At 36.7% G+C, this 18,987-nt stretch overlaps 1 protein-coding gene across 3 annotated transcripts in view; it reads left to right on the forward strand.

Annotated features, from left to right (window-relative positions):
• DTWD2 (DTW motif tRNA-uridine aminocarboxypropyltransferase 2) overlaps nt 1-18,987 on the forward strand; it is a 185,079-nt gene that overhangs the window by 35,865 nt on the left and 130,227 nt on the right. For all 3 annotated transcript variants that reach the window (XM_008991641.5, XM_002744675.6, XM_054252024.2), the window contains exons 2-3: nt 2,032-2,122; nt 11,417-11,511. In XM_008991641.5, coding sequence (XP_008989889.2) covers nt 2,032-2,122; nt 11,417-11,511 — 186 coding nt within the window. The remainder of the gene's footprint in view (nt 1-2,031; nt 2,123-11,416; nt 11,512-18,987) is intronic.

The raw sequence follows: 18,987 nt of genomic DNA on the forward strand, positions 1-18,987 counted from the left end.
AGAGGTTTGAGACCAGCCTGGCCAACATGGTGAAACCCTCTCTCTCTAAAAATACAAAAAATTAGCTGGGCATGGTGATGTGTGCCTGTAATCCCAGCCATTCAGGAGGCTGTGACACTCGAATCGCTTGAACCTGGGAGGCAGAGGTTGCAGTGAACTGAGATTGTGCCACTGCACTCCCGCCTGGTTACAGAGTGAGATTCGTTTTTTTTGTTTTTTTTTAAAGCTAATTTTTTTTTTTAAAAAACATTAAAGCTAATGTTTGGACTCACAGCTTTTCTTCAGTCAAAATTTGAATAGATTTTAAAAAGTTCAAAGTCGAATTCACCCACCACAAAATCCCACCCACCACATTGGAATACTATTAGGATATACATACTTTATTTAAATTTGCCTGGTTATGTTGGAGAAACATCAGTTTTTACTTGATTCTTCTGTTGCATGATGTATTTATTTTTTGAATCATTTTAGTTTATGGTTTTGATTAACTTAATATAAAGAATCAGAATCTCGTATTTTAAAATTTGAATGTATCTCATCCTGTTCCTCTTTCTACTGAGTAAGGAATCCTTTCTTATAGCAGTCCTCGATCTGTTTGTCAGTGCACCCAGTTTCATCAGTTGCTGTTTGCCCCTCTTTTATGTTTCCTCTTGTGACCACAGAAAGACTTTCCATCTCATAAATCTCCTCATATTCCTGAGAGGAAATTGAGTGTGGGGCAGAACAATCATACCAAATCATCTCAGAAGTCACTGGAAATCAGGTGTATTGATTTTCCTTGGGTTAATCTTTCCTTCCAGGTTCAGTGGGGTTGGAAAGGAAAGGTGGGGTCATATATCATGTGATTTTACTTCTGCCTAAGATACTTAGAAGATAATTTCTTCATCCAGAGCATAGATTTAGCAGTTTCTTACAGAATGAGAGGATATATGTAACAGATGTTTGAGCCAATTTACCCACATTCTATGATGTATTAATAAACATTTTTTTAACCTCAGTCTAAAATTCCATGTAAGTAAAGTTGAGGAAAGAGTTGACAGTCATCAGCTTTGTAGTAGTGTGTATGCTATTTATTGGGAATTCCATTTACAAACAAATAATATTTGTTTGTATACTATTGTATGTAATGGCATATAACATTGGCCTGTGATCATTTGTGAAAAATTTACTCCCATATCTGAACTCTGGCTCCCTAATGAATTTCACATTATAAATATACATACCAAATATAAGATTTAATGGTAAAATATAAATGTTTATTCATCCAGTACCTTTGGAGGGACACATAAAAAACTGATCATTGGTTGCCCCTAAAGGAAGAGAATACCATAGGCTGGAGGACAGAGATAAGAAGTATACCCTTTAATTCTATCTGAACTTTGTATTGTGTGTAAGAGTTACCTTAACAATAGTAAAGCACTAAAAAGCAAGTAAAATAAAAATGACAATGTAAAGAGTAACAAAGAATAAGTTAAATGGGAAAGGCAAATACTCTTTTAGTATATTCTAGCCAAATATAATTTGATTGTGTCTATTTGAATTTATTCTCACAATTGATAAACTCTCTGTATTGATTGATGGCTAAGTCTGATTAGTAATTTTCTCTAGATGGTATTTGTGTTTTAATATTTTATCATCTTATTGTTTACTCAACTTCAAGTAATAGAGACGAGTTGCCAGGTTTCTCTCTGATGTGGGATCTCTTCTTGATTTGGAATGCAAATCAGAAGTCTTTTTTTTGAATAAAGGGACCAGGTGACTTATAGGTATTCTTACTCTAAATGTAACTAAGATAAGATTTTTTTTTTGAGGTGTGTTAATCTATATAAGTGGTAAAGAATTTACTTGAATCTTCTCCAAATTCTCATGTCTAAAGTATGATTGATTAACTTCATTCTAGGTATTTTATTTTGAAAAGAATGCAGCTTTAGCAAACCTCTTTGTACAAATGCAGTGGGATTAAGTTCATTTTAAGAAATTGTTACTGTATTTTAAACATTTACCAGTTTTATTTTTCTTTTTACCTTTTAGCCGGCCTCAGAAAGTGTGTTTGTGTCCATTTCTCCCAGCACACCCTCTGCCTATCTCTACCCACTTGTATATAATTCAGCATCCAGCAGAGGTAAGATTTTATAAAATACACCATTTCAAACAGAATGTGAGTCCACAAGAGGAAACACCAAGATAAACATACTTATCCTTACCAGCTCTTTAGCATTTCTGAAAATAAGTTGATGATAAATGCTTTCTCTTTTGGAAAAGATAGTTTCTTTTTAATTTCATATGATAGTATAGAATCATGTGCTCTAGAGAGAGATAACATTTCATAAAATCTATGTTACCGAATAGTATAGAAATTTAAAACTCCAACAATTTTGTGTGAAGAAAAAATAAGATTTTTGTGAGTAAAGAGCTAAGAAAATCATTGCTTTTTAAATTTTGGTCATAGCTTATGTTCCTCGATGTCTTTTCTTGCTATAGTAGAGGTAACTTTGGCAATTTTAGTCTTACAGTGTGAATGTATAAATAAATTCTTGGTTTATTTTAGATGAATAGAAGGAACATGTATATTTTATAATACATGTTATATGTAAAGATTTTAAAATCAATACTCTCTTGTACTGGTAAAATTATGCATATGTGCCAGTGTTTATGTGTGTTTGTAACTCTTGATCAGCTGTGTAATGAAGCGGGGAGGAAGGAGGTCATAGAAAACCATAAATTATAATTAATGCAAAACTACTCAATGCATACTATGAAATGTATTTAGTGCAAACTATAGTTAAAAGTCTTTCAGTATTTAGGAACTGAGTACATCATAGACCCAATCAGACTTTCTAAGAAGATATAATTATTTTTTAAATTTCTAAAGTCTGTATCACTTGAAGACTTTAACAGAGACATAAAAGAAATTAGCCGGCCAGGCGTGGTGGCTCATGCCTGTAATCCCAGCACTTTGGGAGGTTGAGGTGGGTGAATCATGAGGTCAGGATGATACCATCCTGGTCAACATGTTAAAACCCCATATCTACTAAAAATACAAAAATTAGCTGAGTACTTGTAGTCCTAGCTACTCAGAAGACTGAGGCAGGAGAATTCCATGAACCTGGGAGGCAGAGGTTGCAGGGAGCCGAGATTGCACCACTGTACTCCAGCCTGGGTGACAGAGCAAGACTGTCTCAAAAAAAAAAAAAAAAAAAACAACACAAGAGAAATAAAACAAAGGAAAGTAATCTTTTCTCTCTTTCAAATGATAAAACACTTTTTTTTTTTTGAAGTAGAGTCTTCCTCTGTCACCCAGGCTGGAGTGCAGTGGCACAATCTCAGCTCACTACAATCTCTGCCTCCAGGGACAAGCAATTCTCATGCCTCAGACTTAAAAACACTTTTTCTTTTATTGCAAAGTATTCACTGTTCCATTTGGTGGGCAGCCTTTTCCTCAGTCTTAATAGTATCATGCTTTTGTCAGGATTTTGACAGTTTGGTCACTAGCACTGTTTTGTTACAGTTAAACTTAAAACACTGTACAGCTCAAATTTATGTAAAATGATAGCTTATTGACCATAGCAGTTTTGGTTAAAACCTGACGTTTGAGGCTAGCAGCAAACTTAAAGCCTGACTTTTGAGGAGGCCTGACTTTGGGAGGCTGAAAAAGGAGGATCATTTGACCCCATGAGTTTGAGACTAGCCTGGGCAACATTAGCAAGACCCCATCTCTACAAACAAATAAAAAAAATTAGCCAAGTGTGGTGGTGCATGTCTATAGGCCTAGCTACTTGGGAGGCTAAGGTAGGAGGACCCCTTCTGCCCAGAAGTTATAGGCTGCAGTGAGCTCTGATTGCAGCACTGCATTCCAGCCTGGGCTATACAGCAAGACTCTATCTTAAAAAACAAGCAAACAAACAAATCCAAACCACTTGACGTTTGATGGCAAATACTGTTTTCATTTTGCAGTATACACAATATGGTGCCTTTTCATTATTGTGTGGTTCCAGACATAAGATAGCATTTTTAATGTGGGTGTTTTCATTGATTTGTGGCAATGTTAATATTTTCTTTCTATTTTTTATAGAGCCAGGTTTTACTGTGTTGCCCAGGCTGATCTTGAACTCCTGGCCTCAAGTGATCCTCTTGCCTCAGCCTCCTACAGTGCTTGGATTGCAGGCATAAGTTATGCTTAGCCTTTTTAAAAAAAAAGTTTTCAAAAATGTATATATATATATGTGTGTGTGTGTATATATATGTATGTGTGTATATATATATTTTATTATTGCATTTCAGGTTCTGTGGTACATATAAAGAACATGCAAGATTGTTGCATAGGTACATACTGGCAGTGTGGTTTGCTGCCTCCATCCCAATCACCTATATCTGGCATTTCTCCCCATGTTATCCCTCCCTAACTCCCTCCCCAACACTGTGCCTCCCTGAGCCCCCCACTAACAGACCCCAGTGTGTGATGCTCCCATCCCTGTGTCCATGTGTTCTCATTGTTCAACACCCACCTATGAGTGAGAACATGTGGTGCTTGATTCTCTGTTCCTGTGTCAGTTTAGATTCTCTATTCCTGTGCTGAGAATAATGACTTCCAGGTTTATCCATGTCCCTACAAAGGACATGGAACTCCTCGTTTTTGATGGCTGCATAGTATTCCATGATGTATATGTGCCACATTTTCCCTGTCCAGTCTATCATTGATGAGCATTTGGGTTGGTTCCATGTCTTTGCTACTGTAAACAGTGCTGCAGTGAACATACGTGTGCATGTGTCCTTATAGTAGAACGATTTATAATCCTTTGGATATATAACCGGTAATGGGATTTCTGGGTCAAATGGAATTTCTATTTCTGGGTCCTTGAGGAATTGCCACACTGTCTTCCACAATGGTTGAACTAATTTACACTCCCACCAGCAGTGTAAAAGTGTTCCTATTTCTCCACATCCTCTCCAGCATCTGTTGTCTCCAGATTTTTTAATGATCGCCATTCTAACTGGTGTGAGATGGTATCTCAATTTGGTTTTGATTTGCATCTCTCTAATGACCAGTAATGATGAGCATTTTTTTATATGTCCATTGGCCTCATATATGTCTTCTTTGTAAAGTGTCTGTTCATATCCTTTGCCCACTTTTGAATAGGTTTGTTTGTTTTTTTCTTGTAAATCTGTTTTAGTTCTTTGTAGATTTTGGATATAAGTCCTTTGTCAGATGGGTAGATTGCAAAAATTTTTTCCCATTCTGTTGGTTGTCGGTTTACTCTAATGATTGTTTCTTTTGCTGTGCAGCAGCTCTGGTGTTTAATTAGATTCCATTTGTCTATTTTGTCTTTTGTTGCCAATGCTTTTGGTGTTTCATTCATGAAGTTCTTGCCTATGCCTGAGTCCTGGATGGTTTTGCCTAGGTTTTCTTCTAAGGTTTTTATGGTATTAGGTCTTATGTTTAAGTTTTTAATCCATCTGGAGTTAATTTTAATGTAATGTGTCAGGAAGGGGTCCAGTTTCTGCTTTCTGAACACGGCTAGCCAGTTTTTCCAACACCATATATTAAACAGAGAATCCTTTCCGCATTGCTTGTTTTTGTGAGGTTTGCCAAAGATCAGATGGTTGTAGATTTGTGTCGTTGCCTCTGAGGCCTCTGTTCTGTTCCATTGGTCTATATCCCTGTATTGGTGCCAGTACCATGCTGTTTTGATTACTGTAGCCTTGTAGTATAGTTTGAAATGAGGTGGCATGATGCCTCTAGCTTTGTTCTTTTTGCTTAGAATTGACTTGACTACACGGGCTTTCTTTTGGTTCCATATGAAGTTTAAGGTGTTTTTTTCCAGTTCTGTGAAGAAGGTCATTGATAGCTTGATGGGGATAGTGTTGAATCTATAAATTACTTTGGGTAGTATGGCCAGTTTCATAACATTGATTCTTTCTGACCATAAGTATGTAATGCTTCTCCATCTGTTTGTGTCCTCTCTTATTTTGTTGAGCAGTGGTTTGTAGTTCTCCTTGAAGAGGTCCTTTACATCCTTTGTTAGTTGTATTCCTAGGTATTTTATTCTCTTTGTAGCAGTTGTGAATGTCAGTTCATTCTTTATTTGGCTCTCTTTAAGTCTGTTATTGGTGTATATGAATGCTTGTGTTTTTTGTACTTTGCTTTTATATCCTGAGACTTTGCTGAAGTTGCTTATCAGTTTCAGGAGACTGTTTGTTATGATTTCCATTCTTCTGCATTTGCTGAGGAGTGATCTATTTCCAATTATGTGGTCAATTTTAGAGTAGATGTGATGTGGTGCTCAGATGAATATATATTCTGTGGATTTTGCATGGAGAGTTCTGTAAATGTTTATTAGGTTTGCTTGGTCCAGATCTGAGTTCAAGTCCTGGATATTCTTGTTAACTTTCTGTCTCTTTGATCTGTCTAATATTGACAGTGGAGTGTTAAAGTTTTCCACCTATTATTGTATGGGAGTCTAAATTTCTTTGTTGGTCATTAAGAACTTGCTTTATGTATCTTGGTGCTCCTGTTTTGGGCGTGTATATGTATATATAGGATCATTAGGTTTTCTTGTTGGATTGATCATTTTTTACCATTATGTAATGACCTTCTTTGTCTCTTTTGATCTTTGTTGGTTTAAAGTCTATTTTATTAGAAACTAGGATTGCAATTCCTGCTTATTTTTGCTACCCGTTCACTTGGTAAATCTTCCTCCATCTCTTTATTTTGAACCTATGTGTATCTTTGCATGTGAGAAGGGTTTCCTGGATATAGCACACTGATGGGTTTTGACTTTTTATCTAATTTGACAGTCTGTATCTTTTGATTAGGGCATTTAGGTCATTTACATTGAAGGTTAATATTGTTATATGTGAATTTGATCCTGCCATTTTGATGCTAGCTGGTTGTTTTGCCCATTAGTTTACACAGTTTCTTCATTGTGTCGATGCTCTTTACCATTTGGTTTGTTTTTGGAGTGGCTGGTACTGGTTATTCCTTTCTATGTTTAGTGCTTCTTTCAGGAGCTCTTGTAAAGCGGGCCTGGTGGTGATGAAATCTCTGAGCAATTGCTTGTTCTTAAAGAACTTTATTTTTCCTTCACTTATGAAGCTTAGTTTGGCTGGATATGAATTCTAGGGTAAAAATTCTTTTTTTTAAGGATATTGAATATTGGCCCCCACTCTCTTCTGACTTACAGGGTTTCTGCTGAGAGATCCACTGTGAGTCTGATGGTCTTCCCTTTGTGGGTAACCCGACCTTTCTCTCTGGCTGCTCTTAGCACTTTTTCCTTCATTTCAATCCTGGTGAATCTGATGATTATATGCCTTGGGCTTGCTCTTCTTGTGGAATATCTTTGTGGTATTCTCTGTATTTCCTGGACTTGAATGTTGGTCTGCCCTGCTAGGTTGGGGAAGTTCTCCTGGATAATATCTTGAAGAGTGTTTTCCAGCTTGGATTCATTCTATCCATCACATTCAGGTACACCTATCAAACATAGATTACGTCTTTTCACATGATCCCGTATTTCTTGGAGGCTTTGTTCATTTCTTTTTACTCTCTTTTCTCTAATCTTGCCTTTTCATTTCATTTCATTGAGTTGATCTTCAATCTCTGCTATCTTTTCTTCTGCTTGGTTGATTCGGCTATTGAAACTTGTGAATGCTACGTGAAGTTCTTGTGTTGTGTTTTTCAGCTCCATCAGTTTATTTATATTCCTCTCTAAGCTGTTTATACTCATTAGCATTTTGTCAAACCTTTTCTCAGTGTTCATAGTTTCTCTGCATTGGGTTAGAACATGATCTTTTAGCTCAGAGAAGTTTGTTATTACCCACCTTCTGAAGCCTGTTTCTGTCAATTCATCAGACTCATTCTCCATCCAGCCTTCTTCCCTTGCTGGTGAGGAGTTGCAATCCCTTGGAGGAGGAGAAGCATTCTGGTTTTGGGTATTTTCATCCTTTTTGGCTGGTGTCTTCCCATCTTTGTGGATTTATCTACCTGTGGTCTTTGTGGTTGGCGACTTTCAGACGGGGTCTCTGAGTGGATGTCCTTTTTGTTGCTGATGAAGTTATTTCTTTCTGTTTCTTAGTTTTCCTTCTAATAGTCAGGTCCCCCTGCTGCAGGACTGTTGGAGGTCCACTCTGGACCCTGCTTGCCTGGGGATCACCTGCAGTGGCTGCAGAACAGTAAGGTTGCTGCTAGTTTCTTCTTCTGTTATCTTTGTCCCAGAAGGATACCTGCCAGATGTCAATCTGAGCTCTCCTTTATGAGATGTCTCTTTGGTTATACAGGGGATAGGGAGCTGCTTGAGGAGATGGTCTGCCCCTTATGGGACCTCAAGTGCTGAGCTGTGAGCTCCGTTGTTCTGTTCAGAGCTGCTGGGCAGGTTCATTTACGTGTCCTGCAGCAGACTTCATAACTGCCTTTTCCCCCCAGGTCTCAAGTGTTTTAAATTTATTTTTTACCATTATTAATCTATGATTTAATTCGTTTATCATTGTGTGTGCTACAAATGTATTTTATGTGTATACAAGTACATCCCTACAGGTTTTCCTTCTCAGCATAGGAATTTCCTATTATTATTATTTCTTTTTTAAAGAATGGGGTCTTGCTATATTGCCCAGGTAGGTCTCAAACTCCTGGGCTCATGGTATCCTCCAGCCTCTGCCTCCCTAAGAGCTAGGACTACAGGCATGAGCCACCATGCCTGGCCATTCTCAACAAGGAAATTTTCCAATCTTCATCTAACTTATTAATAATGGGCTACCTGTGCTTAATTTCAGCACACCATTTTCAATAAAATTATATGCTAGTTTTTTCACTCTCCCATAAAAAAGTTACTAAAAACCATTTGGATAGGCTCTTGGAGGGGGCTTTGGAAAAAGAAGACTTGGTGGAGGAGATGATATGGAGGTAATATGATGGAGCATTTCACAGAGTAGGTATACATTATATGTTGGGTCTGACCCCACAGACCCTGACCCAGTGATGGTTGAACAAATATGCACTCAGACACAGATATCCAGTGAAAGAGCAGGCTATGGGACCAGGCCACTCACAGACACTGTGGAGGGTGCTATAAAGAGTCAGCAGCCCAAGCAGCCTGACAGGGGGGCCTAGGGGCCTTTACTTAGTATAGATTTAATGATAAAGCCCTAAAGCAAACACTATTTGTGGGTAATTAACTTTATGAATCTCCAGAGTATGTAACAGTTTTTCTCAGGATGGTCAAAGCTGGGTTTCTGGGGAAACAGGTAAGCAAACTAATCTGGATAAATTTCCTTGCACTCTGTTGTAACTTGCCCTACACTGGCTACCTTCAGCCATAAACTTCTTCCCAAGGTTTTGCCAAACCTTACAAGAGGGTTTGTATCCATTTTACAATTTTTCCCACCACCATGACTGAACTCCTATACATGTATATAAAATTACTTAAGGATAAAAACAGAAAAGTTATCTCAAAAATAACAAAAAGCTTTACAAGAAAGAAATCTTATGTTAAACTGTTTGGCCTTTGTGAACAATGTATATTTAGTCATGAAGATGCAAATACTGTTTATTGACTTAAATAAAAATATTAGATGTGGGAAGAAGGAGTGGTGTTGGAAAGCTAAATCCTCATTTGTTATGAGAGGCACTTCTTAAGGACTCTGGAACTAAACTGCGTGAGTTCAAATTCTTTTTTTTTTTTTTTTTTTTTTTTTGAGACAGAGTCTCACTCTGTCACCCAGGCTAGAGTGCAGTGGCGAGATCTCAGCTCAATGCAACCTCTGCCTCCCAGTTGAAGTGATTCTCCTGAGTCAGCCTTCTGAGTAGCTGGGACTATAAGCACATGTTACCACACCTGGCTAATTTTTTTTTTTTGGTATTTTTCATGGAGATGGGGTTTCACTGTTAGCCAGGATGGTCGTGATCTTCTAACCTCGTGATCCGCCTGCCTCAGCTTCCCAAAGTGCTGGGATTACAGGCATGAGCCACCGTGTCCGGCTAAATTCTTAATAGTTCTGTAAACTCTGTAACTTTGGGCAAGTTAATTCATATCTCTGTGCTTCCGTTTTCTCATTAGTAAAATGGATATGACAGAAGATATATTTCTTTCTCTGTGTATTGCACTTAGAAATATGTGCTTTAATATTAACTGGTAGTTTTTAGATAATATCTGAAATTGATAAATCAAAAAAATAGGAAAAAACCCATATATTATGTGGATATATGGAGATGACTACCAGAAGAAATAGCCAAAGGAGTTAAAATGATTGCCTCCAGGAAGTGGTAGTGGTACTGGGGAGTATCTCTGGGAACAACTGTGGCATTTAAAATCTTTTAGCCCTATTTAATTTGATATACATACATGTATTATTTTGATAAAGGTTTAGAAAGTGATTTAAGTCTGTGTCACAGTCTCATGGTGATGGTAAGGAGAGAAGAACATTATATTAAACATTAGAAAATGTCCTAAAACCACCTAAGACAGAGTAATCACTTGGCTCTATGGGCTTCAAGATAGAATTCTCATGGCAACAAGAAAGATGGTTTCCAGTGTTGGAAGCTAGAATATTGGAGAAACCATTCACGATACTCAATTTAATGGCATTTTCAGAAATGGCCACCAGATTTCTCTACTCTGAAGTTATTTTTTTGTTCTCTTTCCATACCCCATATTCTTTGGAAGCAAGGCCGTAAATCCAGCCATACTCAAGTGGGAGGAAGAGATTAAGTTCCATGTTCTAAAGGGGGAAATATTTACATTTATTATTTGGAATTCTTTTGTAAGGAAGATTTGTTTCTTCTCTCCCATTTATTTATTAAGTCATTATTTATATCATTCTGGACTCTTAATTTGTACTTTGGGTTATAACCCAGTATTGTGTTATTTATTTTGTTGCTCAAATTGTTCAATTTTAGCCATTGGGAGCTCTTTGAGATTGGCCTGTGTCCCTTTGACATGTCCCACTGTTTTGTTTTCCTTTTTTTTTTTTTTTAATTTAAATAAAGAGGCTATGCTGGGAAGAACCCATTGTTTCGTTTTCTGAGCACTTCCTTGTTTTTGAGGCATAAAGACCTAGGCAATTATCTTCAAGCTGACATAGTGCAAACTGTAATTACTCATGAAATAAAAAACTTGTCAGAATAAATGATTCAGTTTAGCTAAACACAAATTTACATTTAATAATCTTAATTATTATATATATTAATGTAATCTTCTTTGATGAGTAAACCTATAAACATAACCAAATAGAATAAAAAGGTGTGCTTGTGTTATTGTTAATACTGATAAATCAAATAAATTTTACCTCTTTTTATTAAGCTGTGGTCTTTAATAAAAGACTTGTGAAATTTATACATAAAGTCATAAATCAGATGTACATCATAAAATATTTAAAAGTGTGTATATCTAAGTAAAAATCTATGTTTTAATTCATTTTTTAATTAAAGGAAAACAAAGTATTGCGGACAGTTCCTCTACTAGCAGCGTGCCTCCCCCAGGACAAGTGCAAAGTAAAGATCGGTCGTCGCTTCAGTGAAGAAAGGTAAATTAACTGTTAGGGCAATGTAAACAATTCTTTATTTTTATACAGATCTTTAATAATCATTTCTTTCAGGTCATTCATTTCTTTTAGCTTATTCGTGTTCTAAAGAGTGGAAATCGTCAAAAAATTTAAGTTCTGCTAACCCCTGATCACACAATATAGTACAAGACAAAAACAAAACAAAATCAAATAAAAAAACGTTTCAACTAAGGAATGATAGCATTATCTGAATTTCATAGTAATATATGTTTAGCTTAAAAGGCAAATATACTTAGTGTTTATATAATTTTTATTAAAAGTGCCTTCTGGTTGGTACATGGTAGGGTTCTTGTTTTTTTTTTTAATATCTTCTACAACATTTTTTTTTTTTTTGGTAGGGTTCTCGTATTAGATTTAGTTCAGTTTTTTTTCTGTGGTGCCTAATATAGTGCTTACTCAGTAAATTGTTATTATTATTTTTCAAGGCAGGATCTCACTTTGTTGCCCAGGCTGGAGTGCCGCTGTGTAATTTTGGCTCAATGTAACCTCTGCCTCCTGGGCTCAAGTGATCTTCCCACCTCAGCTTCCTGAGTAGCTGGGACTACAGGCGTGAGCCACTGTGCCTGGACAGTAAATTATTATTTGCTGATGAATTTTAAATTAAAGCAGTTTAGAACTATCAATGTAAGTGTGGTAACTGAATGATTAATTTCAGCTTTTGTTAGAGTACATGATGAAATCATGGGGGAATGATTAAGAGACATACACCTTTTTTTTTTTAAAACAAAGGTGTCCTTTGTAAATTTTTGCTTCCAGTATATCAGAAAACAGTTGGTTTTTATATATTAACCCTGAATCCAGTAACTTTCTAAATTCATCTGTTAGTTGTGGAAATTGTTTTGTTCATTTGTTGATTTGTTGGATTGAATTGTTGATTCCCTGGAAGTTTCTATGTAAGCAGCATTGTCATATGCAAATGGGATCATTTATATTTATTCCTTTCTGATACTTATCCTTTTTTTTCTTGCCTCATTGCAATAACTAACTTTAGTATAATGTTTATTAGAAATGGTGAAAGCCAACACCTCTACCTTGGTCCCAGTCTCTGTGGAAATTATTAACTGATATTGTCTGTATGTTTCTCCCCTCAAGCATTATTGAGGTATAATTTGTAACCAGGTTTTTTCTTGGGTGCTGGTGAGGCACAGCTTTCCTGAGAGAATGCTGTGGGTTCTTGTCCTCCAGTCTCTTAAAGAATAAGCGATGGGATCACTGCAGGTGCACCAGGAGCTTGTTAAAGTAAATATCGAACCCAAGAAGTGTTGCAGAAAGCTGATTTTATTTAGGTAGAGAAAAAAGAAGAGAAAGACTTCCATGAAGAGTGTGGAAGGGTTTCCAGAGGGGAAAATCCCAGAGGGGAAAGGGAGCTCCCACCATGTAGGAGGGGATTTCAGAGAGCTGGAAATCCACTGTGGGTGAAGGAGCAGGGGAATTTATCCTGGGAGAAATTCCCACCTTCCCAAGTTCCTCTGGCCAATGAAAGGAGTTCCTTTAAACTTCGGCTGGGGTGATTGACTCTTAGTTTCCTCCCGTACCCACGAAATTCAAACATAAACCGTTAAATCTCCCAGATGGAGAGAGATGGGAGCGGGACATGGCGCTGGGAAATTTTTGCCCTTAAAACTGTGCCCCCTTGTGGACCTGGAAAGAGAATACATTCCCTCATAATTGATAGATAAAAGTTATATTTACCATATACAGTGTGATGTTTTGAGATATGTATACATTGTGAAATGGTTACCACAGCCAAGCTAATTGACATAACATACCTCACGTAGTTACTTGTTCAAGACATTCTGTAATGTTCAGAATACTATAGTATGGCTGTGTCAGGTGAGACACAATGAGGAAGTGAAGCCAAAATGTATGAAAGGAAAGGAGTTTATTACACACATTTACCAGAGAGGTTAGGATGCCAATGTAAGGCCAAAGGGAAGTCTGGAAACAGCAGGAGATTCAACCACTGGGTGGTTGGGAAAGGGAGACCTGTGAGATTATGACTTTATTAAGGTCTGTGGGTGTTTAACCCTTAGGATTTCCCTGTGGGTTGTGAACTGGCTAGTTTAAAGAGAGCAGTGTGAAGGGGGAGCTTATTCATATAACTCTGGTTTTGACCTTTAGGTTTTATTGTGGTCAGCAGCTATGGGATGTGTTGGGTTTTGGATTAGTGAGGAAACAAGTAGGCTATATTGGCAAACACCACACAGGGAGGGAGAGTTTTAACTAGGCCAAAGGTGACAGGGTTGGATTACAGATAACTTATGTCAGGCCTAAAATCAATGCCAAGGCAATAACTGTATTAAACACATTTATAATAATAGTTTTACTTCTTTTTCTTATTTTTTTGCAGTGAGAACATTTAAGACCTGCTCTCATGGCTGTTTTCAAGTATACATTTACTGGAATAACCATGTTATACAGTAGATCTCCACATCTTCATTTTTGTAATGTTGTTTATCAGTTTCTAAAGTGCTGAGAGTTTTATGAGTGAGTGTTGAGTTGTGAAATGCATCTATTGAAATGATCATGTAGATTCTCTCTTAAATTCTGTTAATATAGTGGATTATATTGATTGATTTCTGCATGATCGTGCCACTTCACTCCTGCCTGGGTGACAGAGCAAGACTTTGTCTCAAAAAAAAAAAAAAAAGAAAAGTCTGTATTCCTCAGTTGTCAGATGTAGTGTTATACAAATTATCAATTAGGTCAAGATGGTTGATGGTGTTGTTCAAATCTTCTGTATTTTGACTGATTTTATGAGCACATTTTCTCTCAAATAGCAAGGAAATTATGTTAAAATCTCCAGCAATAATTAGGGATTTGCTTATTTTTACGTTTTGTTGTTTTGGTTTCTGTTTCATCTATTTGAAAACTCTTTAGGTGAATATGTAGTTAGTATTGTTATATTTACTTGATGCATTGGTCCTTTTATCATTATTACATGTTGTTGGAAAAACGCTCAACCGTTTTTCCTCTGCTGTGGTGTTAACACCACAAACTTGAACACAGAAGACTTCTGTGACCCCCAGATGTGTGAGAATTTCTCCCCACAAGCAAGCGAGCAAGCAGGCAGTCAGTTTTGAAATAACACCAGCTGGGTGTCCTTCAATCCAAGTCCAACTCTATCTAACTGGTGATAGTGTCATATCCCACAGGATGAGGGCTCAGTTCCCAAGACTGCCCTTTCCCCACTTCAGACACCATTGGCAAGTCTGGGCCTCAGGAACTTGTGACTGATCAGCTTCAAGTTGGGGCTTCCACAACTCTTGGTTTGGGTTCAGTTAATTAGAAACACTTAATGTTTAGCAGTTTATGATAAAGAATATTACAAAGGATACAGATGAGATATGTAGTACAAGGTACAGAGAAAAGAGTGGGGAGCTTCCATACCTTCCCTGGGACACTACCCTCCAGAAATGGCTGCATGTTCAGCTTTCTGAATCCTGCCCTCTTAGGTTTTTATTTAGGTTTCATTATTCATGATTGATAAAGCCGTTGGCCATGGGTGAACAACTTGGTGTTTAGCCTCTCTCCCTCCCCTTTGTCTTTCCAGTGACTAAACCCACCCTGAAGCTGTCAGTCAACATTAGCATACAAGAAAACAACACTTTGGAGATTCTAAGGATTTTGGGAATTGTATGCCAGGAAGTGGAAAGAAGACCAAATATATATTTCATAATAGCAAAAATGTCTATCTTTATCTCTGGTGATACTCTTTGTCTTAAAGTCTACTCTGTGTGGGTACTAGTGTTTATATGGTATGGGTCTTGGTTTTTAAATTTAATCTAACAATCTTTGTTGTTTAATTGGAGAGTTTATTTCATTTCCACTGGATGTAATTATTGACTTGTTTTCTTTTACATTACCAGTGAATACTGTATTGATATTTGTCTTCTGTTAGTCCTATCAGTTATTTGATCTTTTGTTCCTCTTTTATGTCTTCTTCTGTGTTATCAATTAATTTTTTTTAGCATTCCATTCTATTTATTTGTTGGCTTTTTAGGTATGCTTTTTGTGGTTTGTCTTTGGATTATACTATGTATTCTTACTTTATCACAGTTTATCTTGAATTAATAATGTTATACAATAAATATATAACAAAAGAACCTTACAAAAATATAATTCCATGCAGTCCCCTTCTATTTTATATGTTATTGTTTTCAAGTAGTTTACTTTTAGATAATAAGGGAAATTGGGTGTAGTGTATATAGGAATTTTCTGTACCATTTTTGCAATAATTGTAAATCTTTTTTTTTTTCTTTTTTCAGACAGAGTTTTGCTCTTGCTGCCCAGGCTGGAATACAATGATACAATCTAGGCTCACTGCGGCCTCTGCCTCCTGGGTTCAGCAATTCTCCTGCCTCAGCCTCTCACGTAACTGGGATTACAGGCATGCGCCAGCAGGCCTGGATAAGTTTTTTTGTGTATTTTTAGTAGAGATGGGGTTTCTCCATGTTGGTCAGGCTGGTCTCAAACTCCTGACCTCAGGTGATCCATCCGCGTCGACCTCCCAAAGTGCTGGAATTATAGGCGTGAGCCACTGCACCTGGCCAATAATTTTGTAAATCTAAAGCAGTTATTTAGATACTCTTTGCTTTTTTTTTTTTTTTTTTTTTTTTAAAATAGAGACAAGGTCTCACTATGTTGCCCAGGCCAGTCTTAAACTCCTAGGCGAGAGCAATCCTCCTGCTTTGGCCTTTCAAAGTGCTGGGATTACAGATGAGAGCCACTGCACCCAGTCCTCTTTGCTTTTTATCAGTGTTTTGTAGTTGTTCACATTTAGGTACTTTACATATTTTATTAGATTCACGCCTAAGAATTTCATTTTTGGAGGGCCATTTTAGTGTTATTTAAAGCAATTACAAATGTGAATTTTTCATTGCTGGTTTGTGGGAAAGAAATTGACTTTTGTATATTAACCTTATATCTTGTGACCTTGCTGTTGTTCTTGGAGGTTTTTTTTGTCTCTTTTTTGTCAGTTCCCTGAGCTTTTCTATGTAGATGATTAGGTCACCTGAGCAATAGTGATGGTTTTATTTTATCTTTTTAGTTTGTATGTCTTTTGTTCCCTTTTATTTCAATAGCTAGGGGTTGAATAGCAGTGGTGAGAGTATGTCCCTGTTTTGTTCTCAATCTTAGGGAACTGTTAGGCTTAATGCTAGCTATAGGTATTTTGCAGATGTTCTTTATTAAATTGAGGCCATTCTCCCCTATTCCTAGTTTGTTGAGAGTTTTTATCATGAGTGGGCTTTGGGTTTTGTTGAATGCGTTTTCTTTGTGAATTGATACAGTCCTTTGATGTATCTTCTTTAGTCCATTGATGTGGTTGATTACATTTATGGATTTTGAATGTTAAGCCATCCCTCCATCCCTGTACTAAATCTGATTTGGTGATGGTGGATAATTTCGTATACATCTTTGGATTTAATTTGCTAATATTTTGTTGAGAATTTTTGCCTTTATGTTCATAAAGGATATTAATCTGTAGTTTTCCTTTCTTGTAATACCTTTATTTGGTTTTGATATGAGGGTAATGCTGGCCTTGTAGAATGAGTTAGGCAATGTTCCGTCTGTTTTTATCATCTGGAAGAGATTATAGAGAATTGATACCATTTCTTCCTGAAATGTTTGAGAGAATTCACCGGTGAAACAGCTTGGGCCTGGTGATTTATTTTTTAGAAGATTATTATTGATTCAATTTCTTTAGTAGACCTAGAGCTTTTTAGTTTTTCTTTCTCTTCTTTTGTGAGTGTTGATTATGTTTTTCAAGGAATTAATTTCATCCAAACTGTGAAATTTTTGGGCATTGAGTTTTTTGTAGTATTTATTATTCTCTTAATGATTATAGAATCAGTGATGATCACCCTTCTTATTTCTGATATTGGTAATTGTGTCTTGTTCTTTTTTTTTTTTTTAACCTCAGCTGTAGTTTTATCAGTTTAATTGATCTTTTCAAAGGATCAGTATATTAATTTGCTAGGACTGCATTAATAAAATACCACATACTGAGTGGCCAAAGAGAAGTTTATTTTCCCACTGTTCTTGAATGTAGAAGTCTAAGATCAAGAGGGCCATAGATTTGGTTTCTCCTGAAGCTTCTCCTTGGCTTGCAGTTGGTTGCCCTGTCATTGCCTGTTTACATGGTTATTCCTCTGGACAGATGTGCCCCTGCCAGCTCTTCTTTTGTGTCTAAATTTCCTCTTCTCATAATCATACCAGTTAGATTAGATTAGGGACCACCATAATGGCTTCATTTTAACTTAATTACCTCTTAAAGATAATTTATCTATCTATAAATACCAACATATTCTGAGCTACTAGGGGTTAGGACTTCAACACTTGAATTTTGGGGAGGACACAGTTTGTTCTATAACAGTCAGCTTTTGGTTTCATTGATTTTTTTCTATTGTCTTTCCATTTTGAACTTCACTGATTTCCATCTTAAGTTTTATTATTTCTTTTTTTTCTTTGAGACAGAGTCTCACTCTGTCGCCCAGGCTGGAGTGTAGTAGTGCAATCCCAGCTCTCTGCATCCTTTGTCTCCTGGGTTCAAGTGATTCTCCTGCCTCAGCCTCCTTGAGTAGCTAGGATTAAAGGCACCCGCCACCACACCTGGATAATTTTTTTGTATTTTTAGTAGAGATAGGGTTTCATTATGTTAGCCAGGCTGGTCTCAAGCTCCTGACCTCAAGTGATCTGCCCACTTTGGTCTCCCAAGGTGCTGGGATTATAGACATGAGTTACTGTGCCTAACCCTTCTTTTCTTTTTATAGTGCTTTCTTTAGGCTTAAATTGCTCTTCTTTCTCTAGCTTTTTTTTTTTTTATTTAATTTTTTGTCAAGACAGAGTCTTGCTACATTGCTCAGGCTGGTCTTGAGCTCCTGGCCTCTAGCAACTCTCCTGCCTCTGGGGTTAGAGAAATGACCCACCGTGCCTGGCCCTATCTAGCTTTCTGTTGTGTTTTTAAGGAGGAAGCTTAGTCTATTGATTTTCAGGTCTTTCTTCTTTCCTAATATGTGCATTTTAATGCTATAAGTATCACTTTAAGCAATGCTTTTGCTGCATCCCACACATTTTGATAAGTTGTATTTTCATTTGGTTCAAAATATTTTAAAATTTCCCATGAGACTTATGTCTTGACCTGTAGTATTTAGAAGTATGTTAAGGAATCTCCGATATGGTGAAATTTTCCAGTAAGTTTTCTGGGCTCTAATTTAATTCCATTGTAGTCTGAGAGCATGCTTTGTATTATTTCTATTTTAAATTTGTCAGGATATGTTTTATGGTCCAGAATGTGGTATATTTTGTTGAGTGTTTCATGTGAACTTGAGAGGAATGTGTATTTTGTTGTTGGCAGACCATTCTATAAATATCAATTAGATCAAGTTGATTGATAATGCTATTTAGGCCAACTATATCCTTATTGATTTTTTGCCT

Source organism: Callithrix jacchus, chromosome 2, assembly GCF_049354715.1.
Source record: "Callithrix jacchus isolate 240 chromosome 2, calJac240_pri, whole genome shotgun sequence".
NCBI classification, from domain to species: Eukaryota; Metazoa; Chordata; class Mammalia; order Primates; family Cebidae; genus Callithrix; species Callithrix jacchus.